General features: G+C 38.6%; 1 protein-coding gene across 1 annotated transcript; it reads right to left on the bottom strand.

The window, feature by feature from the left end:
• Positions 1-1,692: 1,692 nt before the first annotated feature.
• Positions 1,693-17,514, bottom strand: LOC132092567 (hypoxia-inducible factor 1-alpha-like). The gene is made up of 15 exons (XM_059498850.1): positions 17,169-17,514; positions 9,616-9,806; positions 8,737-8,882; positions 8,574-8,658; positions 8,351-8,460; positions 7,841-8,043; positions 6,386-6,492; positions 6,120-6,267; positions 5,723-5,979; positions 4,549-4,775; positions 4,305-4,427; positions 3,897-4,228; positions 3,582-3,672; positions 3,323-3,440; positions 1,693-3,026 (listed from the first exon to the last, which is right to left on the bottom strand). The coding sequence occupies exons 1-15, from the start codon at positions 17,198-17,200 to the stop codon at positions 2,872-2,874; spliced, it is 2,325 nt and encodes a 774-aa protein (XP_059354833.1). The 5' UTR covers positions 17,201-17,514; the 3' UTR covers positions 1,693-2,871.
• Between the last annotated feature and the right edge of the window lie 2,093 nt (positions 17,515-19,607).

Genomic DNA, 19,607 nt, shown 5'->3' with positions numbered 1-19,607 from the left:
GGGTATAGAGGGCCATCTCCAAACCTCTTTCTTCTTTCTCTTTGCCTCTTTTCTCTACCCCATCGACCACAACAGGCTTTTCTCTCATTATATCATTCAGAAACCAATTAATTCAATCAACATGTCCAACACTCCGGCTCAGAGTAATATTATTCTTAAACCTAGTGATGCTTTTGCGCTCTTTTCTTTACAGTAAGCATCTTTGACAAGTTTGCATATCGGAGCAGCAGTTTTGAGGTTAAAGGGTTACTCCACCCCAAAATGAAAAGTTTGTCATTAATCACTTACCCCCATGTCGTTCCAAACCCGTAAAAGTTCTTTTCGTCTTCGGAACACAATTTAAGATATTTTGATGAAAACCTGGAGGCTTGAGACTGTCCCATTGACTGCCAAGTAAATAACAGCGTCAAGGTCCAGAAAAGGTATAAAAAGTCGTAGTCAGAATACTCCATCTGCCATCAGAAGTGCAATCTGGGTTTTATGAAGCAATGGGAACACTTTTGTAAGCAAAGAAAACTAAAATAATGACTTTATTCAATAATTCCTTTGTCAGCAGTCTCCTCTGTCACTCCATATCACCTTGCTGTGTGTGCTCTTCTGTGTCATCTGCGCCACAAGGATGTGCTGTTTTATTTCAAATCAAAGCTAAATACATGTAGAAACAGCGCAGCATTTGGCGCGGATGACACATTTTTCTGGACCTTGACGCTGTTATTTACTTGGCAGTCTATGGGAAAGTCTCAAGCCTCCAGGTTTGCATCCAAAATATCTTAAATTGTGTTCTGAAGATGAACTGAGCTTTCACGGGTTTGGAACGACATGTGTACAAGGGTAGTGATTAATGACAAAATTTTCATTTTAGGGTGGAGTATCCCTTTAACAGGACACTGATAATAGCAGAATGAAGATTAATTACTTTGTTATAATGCATGTAATTTTGAGAATGAAAATTATTTTAGGTTTAAGGCTGGTGCAAAATTGCAATGTAGGAAACTTATCCAGGACCAAAATGTATCAGTCATTAAACATGCAGGAAAGTCATTCAGTGTAAAGGTATTTAATCACCTGTATTGTTATAATCTAACAGAAAAAGGTACCCAGGCTTTCATGTATTTCAGTGACATTTTAACTCGTTCACTGAAAAGAAACCAGATTGCAAAAAAACATGAAGTTCAGTCTTTGGAATGTAATCTCTAAATTCATGTTGATTTCATGAATATTTGAAAAACGGCTATACCATTCTAAACAGCAAAAAATGATTGACAACTTGAAAATATCATATCATGATATTTAAACCATGAATGTTAATACTCTTGTTGGGGTTTCCTTAGTCTCAGCCTCAGACGTATCCCCCACAGACCAGTGTTTGTCCTGTGTTTTTCACAATTTAATTTTTTTAAATAATATTTTATAATAATAAAAAAAGTTTATATTTTAAAATCTAGCTGCTTCACTGCTTTTTTATTCTTATTAATTAAAATTAAACCAAACTATGTTCCAAATAACTTCCCCACCGAGAATTTTAGCATTTCTATACAATGTGCAGACACTTTAATCTCCACAAAAATAATTTAGATATTGAAAGTCCATCATAGAAGTGTTTTGTCACTCTGTTTTAAATGTAATTTAACATACTCTTGAATAATAATAATTGTAAAAAGTGTCACGTCAATTGAAACATACATCACAAAATTCTGGTCCACAATTGTCTTTTACTGATTATGCAATAAACAAAACATTTAGTGTTAAGAGAATAAAGGAGAAGACTGCAGAGATAAATGAAGATTACAATAACAAAATAAAATGTCTTTGCTATTGAAAAACAAGATAAAAGGTCATAAAATACTTGCAGGACGTTGTCAACAGGCTAACATTCATCTGAAAGCATAATGAAAACAAATATTGTCTTACTAAACTAAGCATTCATGTTCTAATAACATTATAAATACCTGTAAAACTTTGATAAATGATACATCAGCCTTTTGTATGATTTTGTATGTTTGTATGAACAGCTCATTAAGCATGAATTACATTAAGCATCTACCACGTCCAGAACTAAACAGAAAAATATAAAAATCTGTTTCAACCTCTTTGAGACAAAAACCATCATGAGCACCACAACATGATTTTGAATTCCCTTTTTTGCACATTCTCCATCATTACTTTCAATGGCTCTTTTGCAATTCATCTGTACTGTTCAAGAGAAAACTTAGTAACGTAAGCAAATACCATCACAATGAAAGCAACACTCATAAATATCCAACAGCGTTTAACCACTGAGCCTATGAGTGCACACACCAAACTCACATAACCGCTACACAACGAAAATCTTGAAAATAAATTGTTCAATCTTTCATTAAAAGTACATATTCATAAAAATGGTTTCATATATTGCATGGACTGCTGGTATTTTATCTTAAGAAAATAGATTGTGCGACTGTAGCTACAATACACACGCTTTGGGGAAGAGGATAAAACACCACTGGGATTTTTTTTAGGTGAAAACAGGGAATCCAGAGGGAGTGCGAGAGATTGTAGGTATAAGCATCTCTGCATCAGTGTGCATTTAACATTAAGGCTCTTAACACTTGTCTGGTTGCTGCCACTGTTAAGTTATATTACACTCCTCTGTCTCCAGGCCCTCTACACACTGGGATGGATGGACTCCCTCTGGGCTCCTCTTCGCATCACTGGTGAAAACAATGAAAGGTGCAGGTCATCTAGTACATTTTTAATACACTGGGGGGTTATAGAGGGCTTGATATTAGGGCTTGGAATAAAAGGAGAAAAACTGGAAGCTGATTTCAGGGATCCAGGGGCAGCGGGAAGAAATGGGGATGCAGTGTCCAGAATTGCTTAATACAGCAAAGCTCAGTTGACTTGGTCCAGAGCACGCAGGAGCTCCTCTCCCTGCAGGAGATGATGGCGGTCCTGCACGGGAACGTTGACTTCGCAGTCGTAACGTGTTAGCTGAGGCAGCCCGCCGCTGCCCTCAAAAGAACTGCACAACAGGTGACTTGCCACATCTGCAGAATCAGAAGGGAAAAGAGATGAGCTAATTAATTGACAATTGTATTTACATGCTAAGATGGAACTCAAAAAATTACAAGTGGCATTACCGTCAAGTAAAAAGTACTAAAGTATTTCCCTGCGAACTGAGTACACTAAAATTTTTTACACTTTTGATACCAATTTTGCTAGTATTTTAAAATAAAGCTGCTTCACTTCTATGAATCTATCATTTTAAAAACATTTTAAAATGCAGGGTGCATTTAAAAATTCATAAAATACATGGCAGAGTTTTGATGGTCTTGTTACTCACCAGAGGGTAGTATGAGAATGGTTTTATTTCCTCCAAGCACACTCGATCCTTTAACCTCTATAACCTTTGCCCTCTTTCCAGGCTCGACAACACTGTCCACACTCTGAAGCAAAGCACCCTGCAGGAAATTGGAGAGTGGTTACATGAAAAACTCATCTTCAAGAATCATTTCACAATGTGCCACATAAGCTTTTTCCTTCTTCGATTTAGGAGTTTATTCTGTAAGTGTGTTTTCATCAGTTTATTCATTTTCACTGACCAGTCCAACAGCCTCACAAAGTGATGTCACTTCCTCCAACTTCCTCTTACGTTGAGCATTCTGGATGGCTAGCATCTTTGGTGACAGCTCGCTGTGAAATTGGAGCAACAAATACAAAATCAGATAATTTACTAGTAGTGACATATAAATGAAGTCCGAATCCGTGCTCTATGCTCATGGTAGAACCTTGGTTTTAATCTAATTGCAGTTTAATACAGATCAGCTATCTGATCCCTCTGCTAAAGGATTGATCTGACTGAGATTGATTGTACTGTAGATGATGCCAGCAGGAAGTCATGCCAGTGAGAGCTCTACCTGTTGTTGAGCTGATTGCTGTTCTGTGGGGTGGGAGACCGAGCAGGGGAAACATCCCGACTGCCGCTGAAGGGTGAGACAGGGGCACTGCACACCTCCTGTAGCAGGTGCAGGGGTGAAGGGGCCCGTGATGACGGCTCCTGCTCCACTACACTGCTGGAGGAAGAGGCTGGAGATGCAGGGGAGGGTAAGGGCTGGAACAGGGAGCTCATGGCTGACACAGAGTGAGGGCCAGAGGGGAGCGGATCCAGCGAAGAGGGGATATGCAGCTGGAAGTCATCATCCATTGGGATGTATGGAGCCAGCATCTCTAGGTCGAGATCCTCCATGGCCTAGAAATCACAGTCTTGTGAAATTTATACAATGCAATAATGACCACAGAGGGAAATGTTTCAGTTAAAGGGTTACCTGGGAGCTAAAAGGTGTCTTTGCCTCGGTATCAATAGCAAACAGTTTCTCAACCAGGTCCAGTTTGAATTCAGAACTGATGTCCGAGTCTACTTGGAAACAGTATTCCATGGGGCTGTTGGGCTAAAAATACACACTTGAACTCTTTGAGACACACAGGATCTCATTTACCATTAAAAGGAGCAATTCTTTTAAAAGACTTAAAATACCAGCTAAAAAAAGCAAGCGTTTAATGAGTACTTACCACCGAGGAGCCCAGTCCAGATGTGGAAGATGAGTTTGTGGAGTCTGGACCACGATCAGAGGCAGAGCAGAAAGGGAAGTCCTCCGCTCCGGTCTCTAGTTTGGTCAGGACTGGGGCGTAGTCAAGGGGGGTCAGAGGAGACAGACTGATGGGCAACTTCTTGCTGCTTGAGGGCAGCATGACATCATTGTAGAGGGGCACCTCCTTCAGCAGCTGCATGTCAGAATCTGGAGGAAATTTAATTATTAATAAATGATTATTGGAAGCACACCAAGGAATTGTGTGCATATTTATGAATCCATATTTCTCATAACAGTCTCAGAGGATTAGTGAATATGTTTTCAGTCATTAAAAGGTTACAAAATTGCAGAGGGATTGCAGGGATTATATTAAGGTACATTCAAAAGTTTTGGGGCCAGTAAGAATTTATTTTTGGAGGGTGGGGGAGAACAATTTTAACACTTATTCAGCAAGGATGCATTCAAATGTTTAAAAGTTAGATTTAAGTCTTTTACATTGTTACTAAAGTTTACCATTTCAAATAAATGCTGTTTGTCTGAACTTACTATTCACAGAATCCTAAATGAAAATAGTTTCTGAAGGATCATGTGACACTGAAGACTGGATTAACAGCTGCTGAAAATTCAGCTTTGCTATCACAGGAATAAATTACATTTTTAAATATATTAAAATAAGAATTCATTTTAAATATATTATTATGTTTTTAATAAATAAATGCAGCCATGGTGAGCATAATATACGTTTTTTTGGATAAACATTACAAAAATCTTACCAACCCCAAACTTTTCAACAGAAGTGTATGAGCTGTCAGTTGCTAGTAGACGTTCTTCTTCAACTTCTGGTTGCCTTACAATACTGGTGGGCTGCACAACGAGCCACAGCTATTGAACTTCGCTGCTGTTAAAAATGTCACTTTATTTGGACAATTACACTTTTTTGCCACTAAAAATGAACACTGTAGAGGGAAAGCGTTCATACAAGTTGCAGGAATATCATCTATGATTAAACAAGATGAGAATAATGAGAAGGAGAATATATGCTCTTTGCTCATGCCAGCTCTCATTGAAAACATCTGCCTTACATTTGCTGCAAATCAAAGTGAGCAAAGCTTAACATGTTCCATTTAAACATGTAACCATCTTTCAGGATGCACCTGAGTTGTTGAAGTCCAGAGAGATGATGGTGTCTCCTGCAGCAGGCGCCAACACAGTAAGAGCCTCAGGCTTCCCTTTCAGCTTCTCATAAAGTTCAGAGCTCTTTATGGGACACTTGAGGCTTTCTGGCTTAAAGAGTTTGAGTATGTCCACCTCAGAGGCCTCATCTTCTATCTCCTTGTTCTCTTTCTCCTCAGCCTTAGGTTCTGTCACAGTCTGCTGCAAGGACAGGACAACATCCCCCTCCACAATGCCACTGGACGGGACAGAACGTTCAAGATGGATTATGATCAGACACATTTGTATACACACTAAATACAGCAAAGAACTTTTCACGATATTTTGCTTATATAAAACCACTGTTTTACTAAATATGTGACAAAACAGAATTTGTACCTGAGAATGAAGTTGACGCACACAATGCACTGCGGCTGAGAATTCTTGGGGTTGTAGATAACAGTGGCCTGAGTCTCCAACCACACAAAACCACCTTTCTTAGCCAGCATGCGGTACTGGCCTGTGGTGGCCTGGCCCTTGGCGAACACTGGGAAAAATGACATTCTCCAATCAGAGGTTTTCCACAAGACATCTTTTGTAACAGTTTTGCACGTTAAAGTGAAACCTCTATCATGATCAGGTATGCATGCTGTCCAGGTACTCACAGTTGTTATGTGTCTTGGTGAGGTGATCTGAATCCAGGGCATGATAGTATTCATACACAGACCTGTTCAGCAGATCATCTGGCTCATATCCCATCAGCTCTGTGATCCTTTGGGAAAGAGTGAGAGGATTTGGTATGCAATTATAGCTACATGCTGAAACAACTGCCACTTCAACGTGATCTGGATATGAGAAGTCTAATACAGGGGGGTCTCTATCTTCTTTGTTCCTTAACCAATTTTTTGTTCTCGCAACACCATGCATTTGATCCTAATGTGAACAAGAATGCTGAATCCTGTGTATTCACTGTTTGTGGCCAAAGAATGTATGGCAGCTGGGCCTTTACATTGAGTTCAGCTTTGCGTCTCGATCACATGTGTGTAATGTAATATTAAGTGCAAAAGAAACTGTGTAATTCACATACGTACATGTCTAATCTACAGCTGTAACAATTTTGTCAAAAACAGGTTTCGAACACTAAAAATATGTTGTATTATTCATATACTATGATTTCATATACTAAACTATTTTGTAATTTTAGTTTAAGGTTTTAGTAATTCTGTAGTCTGCTTTTGACATTTTAATTAGTTTTTGTTTTTTATCCTGTCATTATTATTAATAAATATTACAATATATAGCTTTCAAATATGTTTATTTCGGTTATATTTTTAGTTTTTTTTTTTTTTTACTTCAGTTTATAGTTGAGCTCAGGGATAGTAACTAGTTATTATAGTATGTACGTACTACATACAAATACAACAGGACAGTGAAAAATATATATATTACCGGCTTCTGCCACTAGGTGGTGTTAATAACATTTGTAAAAGATCACAACGCAAGCTTTTGTGCTTTGACCTACTAGCCTAGTTCTGCAGCATTGCTTTTATTCAAAGATGTCAACAACTGGTAAGCCCACATAGTATCCACTGCTAGAGATAGATACCATCAAGGCAAAGGCAAATACATAAAAAAAGAAAAGAAAAAAAAAGAAATGGGGACATAAAGTGGGGCAAACCATTTACACTTACACAAAACAGAAAGAAAAGGAGCTGTGCACCAATCTATCTAGATAATCCGAGGGAAATTGTTTTTTCTGTTGGATGTATACGTGCTATTTTTAACATAAGAGCAGGAATTGCCATTTGTTATTTTAATGTGCAAGGCTTCTGATTTCATTTGCTTTAGTTTTTTTTATTTTTCAGTAATTTTTTTTTTAAGTCTTGATATGCTGCTTTACATTGCAAACTTGTATATTTTGTTATCTTAATCCATTATAATAATCATAAACACTGGTTTGTAGCACAAATCGTTTTACCATTTGCTGCTCTTGGTTTTTAATCTTTTAGTTATCTTCCTATAGCGGTTAATAAATCGGAAGTCTTGCACAACACAGGAAATAGCTTTCTTGCACTTTGCAAGATAAGGTGAATATGAGGCCATCAAATCTTCCTGCTAACCTTTCATCACAGTACGAGAACTTCATGTCCAGAGTGTGGCGGCTAAGAAAGGTCTTGCTGTCCAGAGGCACCTCAATGTTCGAGGGATGAGGAATGGGCTCACAGATGAGCACAAGGTAGGTCAGAGGAGGCTCTTTAAAGCCAGAGTCTCCCGAATCCTCGCTGCTCTCCTGCACACGGACATGACCAGCGCAGTGAAGAACCTGCATCAGAAGAGAGAAGGAGGAAACTTCTGTTCAAAGTCTTTTTATAGCAGATGTGTCATAACTACTATAAGGATGCTCTGTGCACAATAAGGTTCAAGCCAGTTTTTCTTTCCTTCTTCCTTGTTATATTTCCTGTATGATTCTAATGTCATCAAAATTAATGAACCATTAAAAATCAGCAAATCAGGGAACAAAAATATATCAGGAAAAGGCAATGCTAGGGGGTAATTATGTATAGGCTGTGGATACCAACAAATTAGTGATAGTCTGAGGAAACTTTGTTAGCATTCATACAGCATCTCACCTTCCATGTAGCAGACTTGATATTGACAGTCCGCCCTCTGCTAGTGAGCGTGCACTTCATACGCAGGAAGAAGTTGCGCTCAGTATTTTGTTCCTTGGTCTTTTTGGATCCTACACATTGACAAAAAAAATGAATGCAGTTAATGCATTCATTATGTATGGCTGGTGTATATTTTTGCAGGAAAATGTTGCAGTGTTGTTGCAGTGTAGCACGTGTGACTTACCGGTCTTATGGACCAGCATCTCTCGCAGCTCCTCATGGTCACATGGGTGTGAAAATTCAAAGATGCTGTGACCAGTCAGATCAAACTGAAAGAAAAGATGGCAGAGAAAGTTAGCTACAACTTAAGCCTTAAATCTAAACCGCAAAGAACCAAATAAACATACCTGTGTGAGGCCCATGCTCTTGCTGACATTCTCAGAGAGATAAACCATGTCTCCATCTTCAGACAGGACCATGAGGAAACCCTCCAAGGCCTTCAGATAAAAGCTGTTCAGCTGACAGTCCAGTTCATTCTCCTTCTCTTCTTCATCTGCAAAGCCAAACCACATCATTTAGCAATATAATAAGTATATGGCCATAGCAGCACATTAAGCCTCTTTTTTACACTGTCAGAAAATATAGTATCTGGAGAGTTACAACAGTTTGTCACTAGGCCAGTACTCTCAACGGGTACATTTTAGTACATAAAAAATAAATACTAGTATTATTATGCACCCCTGAAGAGAAGATAAGGTCCTTATTAGTACCAAAATACTAATAGTACATGTTATAAATATAGGGAAAGAAAGATTTACTTTTGTTGACAATAGCAGGTTTATAAGTGCTTCTCATTGCAATTTCAGGAAAGTGTGTTCTCAAATGCATGTTATAAACATCCCATAAGTCAGAGCAGATGCAGAGATGAGTTTGTGTAGCAGCACTTACTGAGAACAGTAGATCATGAGCTGCTTGAGTATAAATGAACATTTATTTAATTAAATCACAGCTTTTGCAATTTGATAGTCATACTAAGCCATATTGCAATTTCAGCTAATCATGCAGCCCTTGTACATATAGTATCTAAAAAATACATATTAGTACTAATATGCACTCTTTGAGGATTCTGCCCCAGTGTCATTGCAGATTGCAGGTTTTTCCCTCTGTTCATCAACTCAGCGTTTACAATATTTGTTTACAATATGTTCTTGTGGCAATGTTTTGATTCTCTTTTGCATGCGGATTAATTATTTTGCATATGTAAATATTCCAGTGAGCGTACTGACCAGAGCTCAGCAGCTTCCTCATGCGCAGGTAGCTGATGGTCAGCCTCATAATAGAGGCTTTGTCCAGGTGGGAGGTGACATTGTGTGGCAGAGGGAGCTGGTGTGCTAATTCATAGAACACCTCAGACTCCTTTCCCCTGCGAGATCGCGCTGCATCCCTGGACTTCTCCTTCCTGCGCTCCGAGCTCACCCTGAAAAGATAAGGAAGGACAGTGTGGCCTTAGTTTTGCTCAGTGTTTGTGATGAGACCTCCTGCACTAGTGCTTGAAGGCAGCAGCAAGGTCAACTTTTTTTAAATCCTCCATTTGAATTGCGTCAAAACTTGCAATGTCAGAGGCCAGAAAGATAGTTTCAGTGTGACTGGCTGGTGAAAGGAGAGTAGACACCCTTTGACACAGACACAGTAACAATCCTTGGAAGCCAGCCAACAGTGATAAATGTCATGTCAGACAGTTTTCTGATTTCCCAACATTAACTTTACGTTGCACTAGAAGGCAGTTTTACACACAAACAAGCCATAAAGTAACTGGTCTTAAAAACATGCAAGGTCAAAATCTGGACAATAAATAGCTCTTGAACAAAAAAAACTCTTTCCTGACAAACAGGTCATCACAAAAAAAACCTTTTTGTTAAAATAAGTCTCTGTCTCATCATGATTTCTAAAGAAGCATGTCTATTACTCTTGGGACCTTTGCCTATTCTGTCACTGCCAAGACAGACTCCCACACATTTAACAAATATTTCAGTTCTTTGCAAGAATGGAGAGCTCAAAAAAAAAACAAGCAAAGCTAATAGAAACAAAGAGCAACGATATAATGCACACCCTTTAACAAATGCCGCTACCTTCAGGTGTTCTTTCACGGTTTACAGATGTAGAAAACTCTCCATTGTTAACAAAAGCTGACACTTAAGGCAAATGGATTAAAAACCCTGATAAACTTGTCTTTTCTTAATTCTAGGATTTAACACAACATCTGTCTTGAAGTGGCTTTAAGCAAAAAGTTAAAAACCTCAGCTATCATCAGAAGCTAATTCAACAACAACAAAAAAAACATCTTTTAGATGTTTATCAGGTCAGCTGACAAAAGAGGTTAAGCCTCAAACAAGCTTGAAACCAGATACGGAAACATTAAGGAACTGGATTTAGCCAACGTTTGCAATAACAGCACAAACACGTCAATGCCTGAAAACAGCAGACCGTGTGGAGTGAGTCAATGGTGTTATTCTGTTTAATTGACCCAGATGCATTTGAGAATTAAAGTTGCACTGGACAGTAATATTGCAACAATTTGAAAATTCCTAATGCATTGTCAGCAGACGGAGGTCAAGAACCGTCAGAGCTTCATAGTAGTGTTAGTTTATCTGCATAGTATTATCATATTTCAGCAAAATAACCAAAAATAACTTTCCATTTTCTATCGCGAGCCATTAACAGGGTTCTGTCTGGCCAAGCAGCAAATTACACTGTCTGAAAACCACTCATCTCAAACCATTGCAACAGTTAACATCTCTTTTAGAAATGCCACCCACTGATTCAAAAACACAAATGCACAAATGCTAAATCTATTCACGATACATTTTTCCATTGATTATTTAAATGACCAATAAGCTCTCCATGCAACAAATATTCCCCATCTAGGAGCTCCAAGCTCAAAGCAGCAATGACAAACGAGCAGGAATTGTGTCAACCGTCAAAGCCATGCAAGACAATGGAGGGAAAACGGTTAAAACAGTGCCCTAGCAGGAAAAAACTGCATCTTCAGACGGTGTCCTAACTGCTCTCATTCTCCCTATCAAAGTATTTTCTGAAGCAAAACGGAAATCATTTGGCAAAACAACAACTGTCGCGTCTGGTGAAGACACCGGTGTAATAAAGGCAGGAATCGGTGTCTGTCTGTTTGTTTGCATTTTTATTACGTCGAAAACCGTTCATCCAGTTGACTTCACGCCAGTGCTGCACGACATTGGAAAGAAATGACATTGCGATATTTTATTTTTCTGTGATATATATTGCGATATGAAATCTAATCACATTTTTTCTTACAAACAAAAATGGGTTGAGCACACTTACATTCTCATTTTAAATGATTTAAACATCGACACCATCGTGTCAATTGATTAATATGCGCGAGGGAGAGAGAGCAAGACAGCGCTCGTGTTGTTTGAAGATGGTGAGCGTGCGGCCGGGGCTCGCTCGCTCGCTCTCTCTCTCTCTCGCACTCGCTCGCTCTCTCTCTCTCTCTCGCACTCGCTCTCGCTCTCTCTCTCGTGCGCGCGCGCGCTCTCTCTCTCTCTCTCTCTCTCGTGCGTGCGCTCTCTCTCTCTCTCTCTCTCTCACGCTCTCTCTCTCTATCTCTCTCTCGTGCGCGCTCTGTCTCTCTCTCTGCCCTGTCAAAACTTTAACTCTATGATGGTTAAGCTGTGCAAATTAATCCGCAAATCACATTCGTCGAGGGCCGGGGAGCAGCTGGCCTGTACAGTTAATGAATAACTGATCAACTACGACAGCCTACATCGCACATCCTGCGATGTGACTATCGTGGATTCGTACAGCGCGATATCGATGCTTAAACGACACATCGTGCAGCCCTACTTCACGCCTGGCAGGAGTGTTGTTGTGGACCCACAGGAGTGCACTGTTGCATTTTGGTGCAATATGGACATGCGACACGTTCAGAATGAATAAACTTTTTTTTCCCAAACTGCAGAGCAGCGCGAGCCAGAAGCAAGCGTGTAGGGCTTATATGCTCCGAGAACGGACACTTCACTAGTGATACAAAACACTCACGTCTGTTAAGAGCAATACTTTTAATATAAACTCAGTATCATAAGGCTGGGCTACTGTACATTTTATGACTGCCATATTCGCAAGTATTTGTAAAATTACTGATCAACATGGTGGATAAAAGCAGTTTTTTTTTTGTTTTGTTTTTACACCAACAATATACTATAGGTGTACTACTCACATAACTTAGGTGATTTTGCTTGATGTGCTGTTGTGATAGGCCTGTTCCAAATCTGATATTTGGCACACTGCCTTTGTGTTGTCCTCACTCAATTTAAAGTGCTCCCAGACAGCTGAGGTCTTCTGCATTTTTGTCTTCTCAAGAATCATGAATCATGATCAACTCAATCATGAGGTTCACTCATGGGTGATTCATATTCAAGGGTGAATGAGAAGTTTCGTGTGGGATGCCAGGTGTTTGAAAAAAGAATATTAAAATCTCAAAATTGAAAATCCAATGCCAACCCGCTGAACGAATATTTGAATATTCAAATCTCCATCCTTACAGATTTCATTGTGGTTTTGAGCCTGCTTGTGTCTGTGCGTGCCGGTTTCCATATATGGACTGTTCACTAATATATGTCTACATTATTGACTGTTTTCAGGGTAGCTGGAAGGCCCCTTTAGCAAAGTGGAGCTTTTTAACTTAAAAGGATGAAAAACGCAAATTCTGTCGTTAATTACTCACCCTCATGTTGCTTCAAACCTGATGAAATCAAAGAGCTTTCTGACCCTCCATAGACAGCAAAGTAACTACCATGTTCAAATCCCAGAAAGGTAGAAAAGACATTGTTAAAATAGTCTGTGTGCATCAGTGGTTCAACCTTAAATTTAAAAAGGTACAAGGTCTGTTCGCCGTGGGGCATACTGCAGCTGCACCCCCCTAAGGACAGCCCTGCATTTAACCAATATTATCAACTAAACTCAGGACCTGAATTTCAATTAGGAAACTGTTTAGGGCAAACAGGTAAGAAAGACTTAAAGACTGCAAAGTTCCAATATTCTGACACAATATTCTAACTACTTACATTCACTTAAGGCTAAACTGACTCTGCTTGAGGATACGTGCCAGGGTGGGCATTTTTACAGAAAGTGTATCTGGAAGCAATAAGTTGCAAATGAATAACTCCATTTGGTTGTCATGCGGTGTTTGTGAGACTGATTTATATCCACATGCTTTGGATGTGACTGTGAGAGCACAAATAACAATTGTGGATCATGCAACTACCGAATTATTTAAACAGACTTTTAAAAGATGTGCGAATGATACAGTTTTTGTCATGATGCAACAGAGACCCTATTGGTGGATCAGCACCTAGAGATGACCTCTACAGCCCTGAATGTCAGTGGAGCCTGGAATTAAAACATGCCATGCTGGTTTCGTCTGCCCAGAGGAGAACTGGCCCCCCGACTAAGCCTGTTTTTTTTTTCTCCATGTCATTTTTTTTTCTTTTGTCACCGATGGAGTTTTGGTCCTTGACACTGTCGCTAATGGCTTGCTTAGTTAGACGCTTGACTGGCTGATTGCACAGACACTATTGGAAGAGAGCTGAACTGAATAATGACATCACTGAATCATCAATGAACTGACTTTAGTTGGAAAGTGACTATTTGTTATTTTTCTATTGCATTATTGAAAAACTATTTTTCTGTTTGACACTGTCTGTGTTGTATAAAGCACTATAAGCTTTTTTTGCACTACAATCTTTATCTTGATTGTTTGTTCATCTCACTGGTTTGCACTCTATCTGCCATGTGCCTTGCGCTGCTTTATTTAACTTTATTTTTATTATTTGTATTTCTTTTTTTACATGCCCTTATTTGTATAGTTGTATTTTAGATTGTATCTGTATCATCTGTATTTTTAGGCCCTCCTGTTAGTGTTATCTGTATACACCATGGTTCTGAGAGTAACGCAATTTTAATTCTCTGCATGTATGTACTGTACATGTGGAAGAATTGACAAAGCAAACTTGGCTTGACTTTCTGCCTGTTTTTTATTAATTTTTCTAAATCTTTTGCAGACCTGGAAACTGCAATTAAAATTCCATGACTTTTCCAGGTTTTTCATTACAGTACAAACCCTGGAAGTCACATGAACTATTGAAACGATGTCCTTACTTTCTGGGCCTTGAATGTGGTAGTTTCATTGCTCTCGCAATTCATCAGAAATATCTTAAGGTCTTATGAGTTTGCAACAGCATGAAGGGGGAGTAATTAATGAGAAAACTTTCATTTTTGGGTGAACTATACCTTTAACTGAAAATGTATGAGGTTTTGTATGTTTTCAAAACGCAATAAGAAGAGAACATATATACAAGTAGGGATGGGACGATAACCGGTTTTATCGATAACCGTGATAAAATGTGCTGAAGGTTAGTAATATCGTTTAAAAATGAATTATCATTAAAACCGTGTTTGATTATCGCGGTTTTAATAACTCGCTATTAAATCATGTCCAGCCAGCAACAGTCTGACGCAAGTGCAGCGCACAATGTTTTTTTGTTTTTTTTCGAGAAGGAATGGCGAGTCAGTGACTTTTCTATGCTTTTCTATGCTTCTACACTTTTCATTGTAAGGAAGGAAATGCCACAGAATTTAATCTTTCTTTAAATTAAGTGCATAGAGTTGCTTGTTTTATTAGTTGTTTGTTGATTATTAAATATAAAACTTGCTGAAATGTTTTCAGTGTGAGCATCAACTATTTTTGAACACTTTCATCTCGTTTCAACAAAACCGTGATAATATTGATAATCGTGATAATTTTAGTCACTATAATCGTGATATTAAATTTTCATACCGTCCCATCCCTATATACAAGGGTTCAAAATGTTGCCCGTTTTACAACATGATTCCCAATATAATTGGATTCATTTAGATCACATGCAAGAAACAATGATAGAATCAAAAGATCACCTTTTAACTTTTTCCTCTTTCTTAAGAGGAAAACATAAGGGGGGCCACATTTCAACATTCAAATTGAAAGAGGTTTTGCCACAAGACAGGGCAGGAAGCTAGTTGCTTTGACGTCAATGCTGAGAGTGGTTAAGATTTGAAAGAAGAGATGCAAAAAGCGTGTCGCAACTTGGATGCCAACCAAAATAATGTCAGAGGAAAACATTGCCACTGAAAACAAGGTATTATTCACTTTAAACGAGGTATAAACTAAAGCCCTATAACAAAGTAGTGTTATAACAACAAATAAAATTTTTGATTATCTTTAAAAGCCAGGTAAATCTAGGTATGACCTTAACTGGATTCAATTTGTCAAAGAACAAAAAAAAAATCAGGTAAAAACAGCCAAGTTTTATCATCTCTCAAACATGAAAAAAACTAACTTTTGTAGGTAAATATTGCAATATAACATTAAAAACATTTTAAACATAAGATATGGAAAAGCTCATCTTCTGCATGCTTTCCTGAAGCTCAAACAGTAGAACTGAACATATAGAAACTGATAAAAAATATACACTTCCAATGCAAGTTTATTTGGATAAAAGTGTCAGTCAAATGCATGAATACAAATACCCTCAGAGGGTAAATCATGAACAGGACTATGAAACAGAATACATCCAAAAAACTTTGTAGCTGAATTTAAACAACGAAATATACCAGTCAAAATAAACTGCAAACATCTTAATCGCGATAGCAGTTTTGTATACAACAACACATCAAATTGTCAATATATTACATGCATGTTCATCACCCTAAATGAGAAATTCACAAATTTTCAACAAAACATCATAGGTTAACCAGTATTTCCAACAAATCAAAAACTATAATAGGCCAAATTGACCTGAAACATAATATAAATGGTGGCACACTGGACCTTTGCTTAACTCCAATGCCAGAGTCACTCGTCCAGTAAATTCACACCTACCGAAAAACCAAGCAACATTTTCCAGCCTCTGTAATCCCAACACTTATTTCCATATCATCTCATCTGAACCCACATTGATGACAGGCCTGACAAAGAATAAGACACTGTCAGCAAAACCCCAAGGACGAACTCCTGCTCCCAGTCCTTTATCCACAAATATGCCAGACTGCCTGACTGAAGAAGGACAAGTTAAAGTGAACACAAGTGGGGTCAAGTGCTCCATCATAAGACTAGCTCATGGCTCTTTTTAACTTAGACAATAAACTGCATGAAACATTCCTAACTAAATCAAGCACAAAACATCAGAATACAGAGTACAAGATTAGTATCAAATGAGCAAAGAACAAAGATTATGCCATTTGCTTTCTCCTCAATTCTGACAGACGTGCAGTTGTCTGATTATTACACTATAGGATAAATCGTGTTTTATGTTTAATATAATCATTCGTGCGTTTTGAGTTACATTTATGGTCAAATACGTATGTGCCTATATAACCAACGTGTTTACACATTTTCATGAGAACTGAATTACGTTTATAGCTTTATAAACTGTTTACAACAGAGGAAGTTTAAGTGTGCATGCAGCCAACTTAGTTCTGTTAGCTTCCTTCCACAGACACTTAACACTCTTATTGGCCCAAAAGGCCAAAATAATGCGTTACAAAGCAACAGATGATTCTTTAAAACGCCTTTAATTGTTGTTTAAAGAGGAATAGTCGGCATCAGGGCTTAAATCTGGCTCTTAGTCGTTTGGTTAGCCATCCAGCACAAAATGGCGACTTGTCCTGTGTGACGGGGATGAATATCTTCAGGCCTGTTTATTGCACAAAACACAACCATTTCTGCTCAGCAGACCACTTTATTCGAAACAAAAACGGGGATCCCTACCTTTTCTTTTCAGTGACAACTCCACTATCCATTCCTGGGTAAAACCACTCAGAATGTTAGGTTTTTCCAAAGCGCTAGGTCAGAAAAAAAATCAAGGACGTGGCCACCTCTCGCTAACAAATAAAACTGTGTTTACGAAAGAAAACGAGCAGATGCGGTAAAATGATACGATTCTAGTCCGATGTGGTTGTTGTGAAAACGTCTGAATGGTAGAGATCAACTCTCCGGTTCGCTGAAGGTCAAATCGTTTGTCTAGCACCGGCCGGCGCAGTTTCTGCTAGGTACTGAGAGATAAATCGTGCCTGCGCTACTACAACACTATGTAGCCCGCGCGTTCACGAGTCACGAGAGGTTGACGGGAGCGAGCACAGTCATATGAATTCAGACGTCACGGCGGTGTCGCACTCAAAAAGACATTCACAGAATTGACAGGACATCAGTCCGAGCAGCAGTTCAGCTGACCGCCACGGTGAGATGTAATCACCACTTTCGATCTCACCACAGATCTAGTAAATTAGAATTACTTGCTTGTCTTACAACCATCCTTGCAAGTGTTTCTTTCCTAGCCAATGAATAGTGCCGTTTATAACCAGTAATTACTGTTAAAATATAGTGTCTAATCATTAATTATAATTATTTTTTGATTAAAATAATGATTAGGTAACAGAGGACAATTATTTTTCTATTAAAAGAAAGAAAGAAATTACGTGCACCTAGTTAAACAAAAAGAAGAACAATTCCAAGTAACCAGGCATCGGCAATTACTAGCAACCATCCAGAACATCCTAAAACAGTGGTTCTCGACTCGGGCGCTCGAGAGCCACTTTCCTGTAAAATTTAGCTCCAACCTTGATCAAACTCTGCCTGTAACCTTTTAGCAATCCTGAAGATCTTGATTAGTTTGTTCAGGCATGTTTGATTAGGGTTGGAGGGCTAAACTCTGCAGGAAAGTGGACCACTGGGGCCAGAGTTGAGAACTTCTGCCCTAGAATGAACCAGCAACTGGCCAGAGCACCTGAACAGCCAGTTAAAATAACCTAGCAACTCGCCAAAACCCCATATCAACCATCAAACAAGCCTATTTGTGTAACCAAATCCAGGTTACCAACCAGCACACTCTTGCAACCACCTAGCAATGCCCTGGTAATCTGCTGACTGTAAAGTCATGTTAAAGTTTAAAACTTTAACTATTTAAATGGTGGGATTGGACTCTTGTCAAACATCAAAAACTGCTCAACAAATCTTACTTTTATAGTTTATTTTGAGTTGGTTGCAGGCCTTTACACATGAAAATAGCATTTTCAATATGTTTAAATTTTTTTATTATTTCATTTAAAGAGGGCAGATGACAACTGCAGTACACTTATAAAAACAATATGTTATTGTGTGTTGGTGTGGATTCTTATTTTTTACTGTTGTTAACAGTTCATAGCCATCATTAAAAAAAATTTAATGCTATTTTCATGAGTCAAGTAATGCAAACTGTCTATAAACTCAAATAAAACTAGAAAATCAAGGTTTGTTGAGAAAGTTTTTGAATGTTGGTTTGACAAAGTCTAATCTCCAAATCAAAAATAGTTCCAAGCTTTTACAGGATGTTCAGTCAGGCAGATTAGCTGGTGGTTGCAAGAGTGTTTGGTTGGTTACCAGGATGTGGTTAAACTAATAGATATTGGTCTTGGTGTAAATAGGCCTTAACTCTGGCCAATTTTATGGTCGGTTAGGGAGGTATCTGGTGTTGATGATGAAATGTTTAGCAGAATTTCATCAGTTTCCTCGAATGTGTTGGTCTTCTATTTCTTCATGCTGGTAACCTTATTTGCACTTTATAAATCTTTCCTTTCAGCATCACAAATCTAAATTATATTATTCAGGTTTTTTAAATAGTTATGTAGTAGTAGTTTATATACATATGTAAATGCATAAATTAACCTACAATTCTGTAAAATTTATCTAGTATTCCATGAAAATGATTATAAGTGACATGACATTCAGCCAAGTATGGTGACCCATACTCAGAATCCATGCTCTGCATTTAACCCATCCAAAGTGCACATACACAGCAGTCAACACACACAAACCACGAACACACACCCAGAGCAGTGGGCAGCCATTCATGCTGCGGCGCCCGGGGAGCAGTTGGGGGTTCGGGGCCTTGCTCAAGGGCACCTGAAGTCATGGTATTGCCGGGCTGAGATTCTAACCCACAACCGGTTAGGAGTCAAACTCTCTAACCACTAGGCCATGACTTTATTAGCTGGAAGCTGTTGTGTATAAAGTAACTGTGTGCCAATTTATAAAGCATCATAAGGGTTAAATGTCAGATGCAGCCAAGGCCATATGAAGGGGTTCCTACTGATGTGGAGGCAGATTCTGATAACTCTAATAGATGGACAACAAGGTTGAAACTGATGAAACTGTGATTTAGTTTAAAGCATA

Source organism: Carassius carassius, chromosome 18 (genome assembly GCF_963082965.1).
Source record: "Carassius carassius chromosome 18, fCarCar2.1, whole genome shotgun sequence".
Lineage (NCBI taxonomy): Eukaryota > Metazoa > Chordata > Actinopteri > Cypriniformes > Cyprinidae > Carassius > Carassius carassius.
Note: the sequence above shows the minus strand (reverse complement) of the source record. Positions and strands in the feature narration are given on the sequence as shown.

What these genes read in the sequence shown, in the direction of transcription:
- LOC132092567 (XM_059498850.1), bottom strand. Translation starts at nt 17,200, where the DNA reads ATGGATAGTGGAGTTGTCACTGAAAAGAAAAG. An exon ending in TCAAGTCTGCTACATGGAAG is followed by an intron (nt 8,044 to 8,350) that starts GTGAGATGCTGT and finishes CTTCTGATGCAG; the next exon opens with GTTCTTCACTGCGCTGGTCA. An exon ending in TGCGTCAACTTCATTCTCAG is followed by an intron (nt 5,980 to 6,119) that starts GTACAAATTCTG and finishes TGTCCCGTCCAG; the next exon opens with TGGCATTGTGGAGGGGGATG.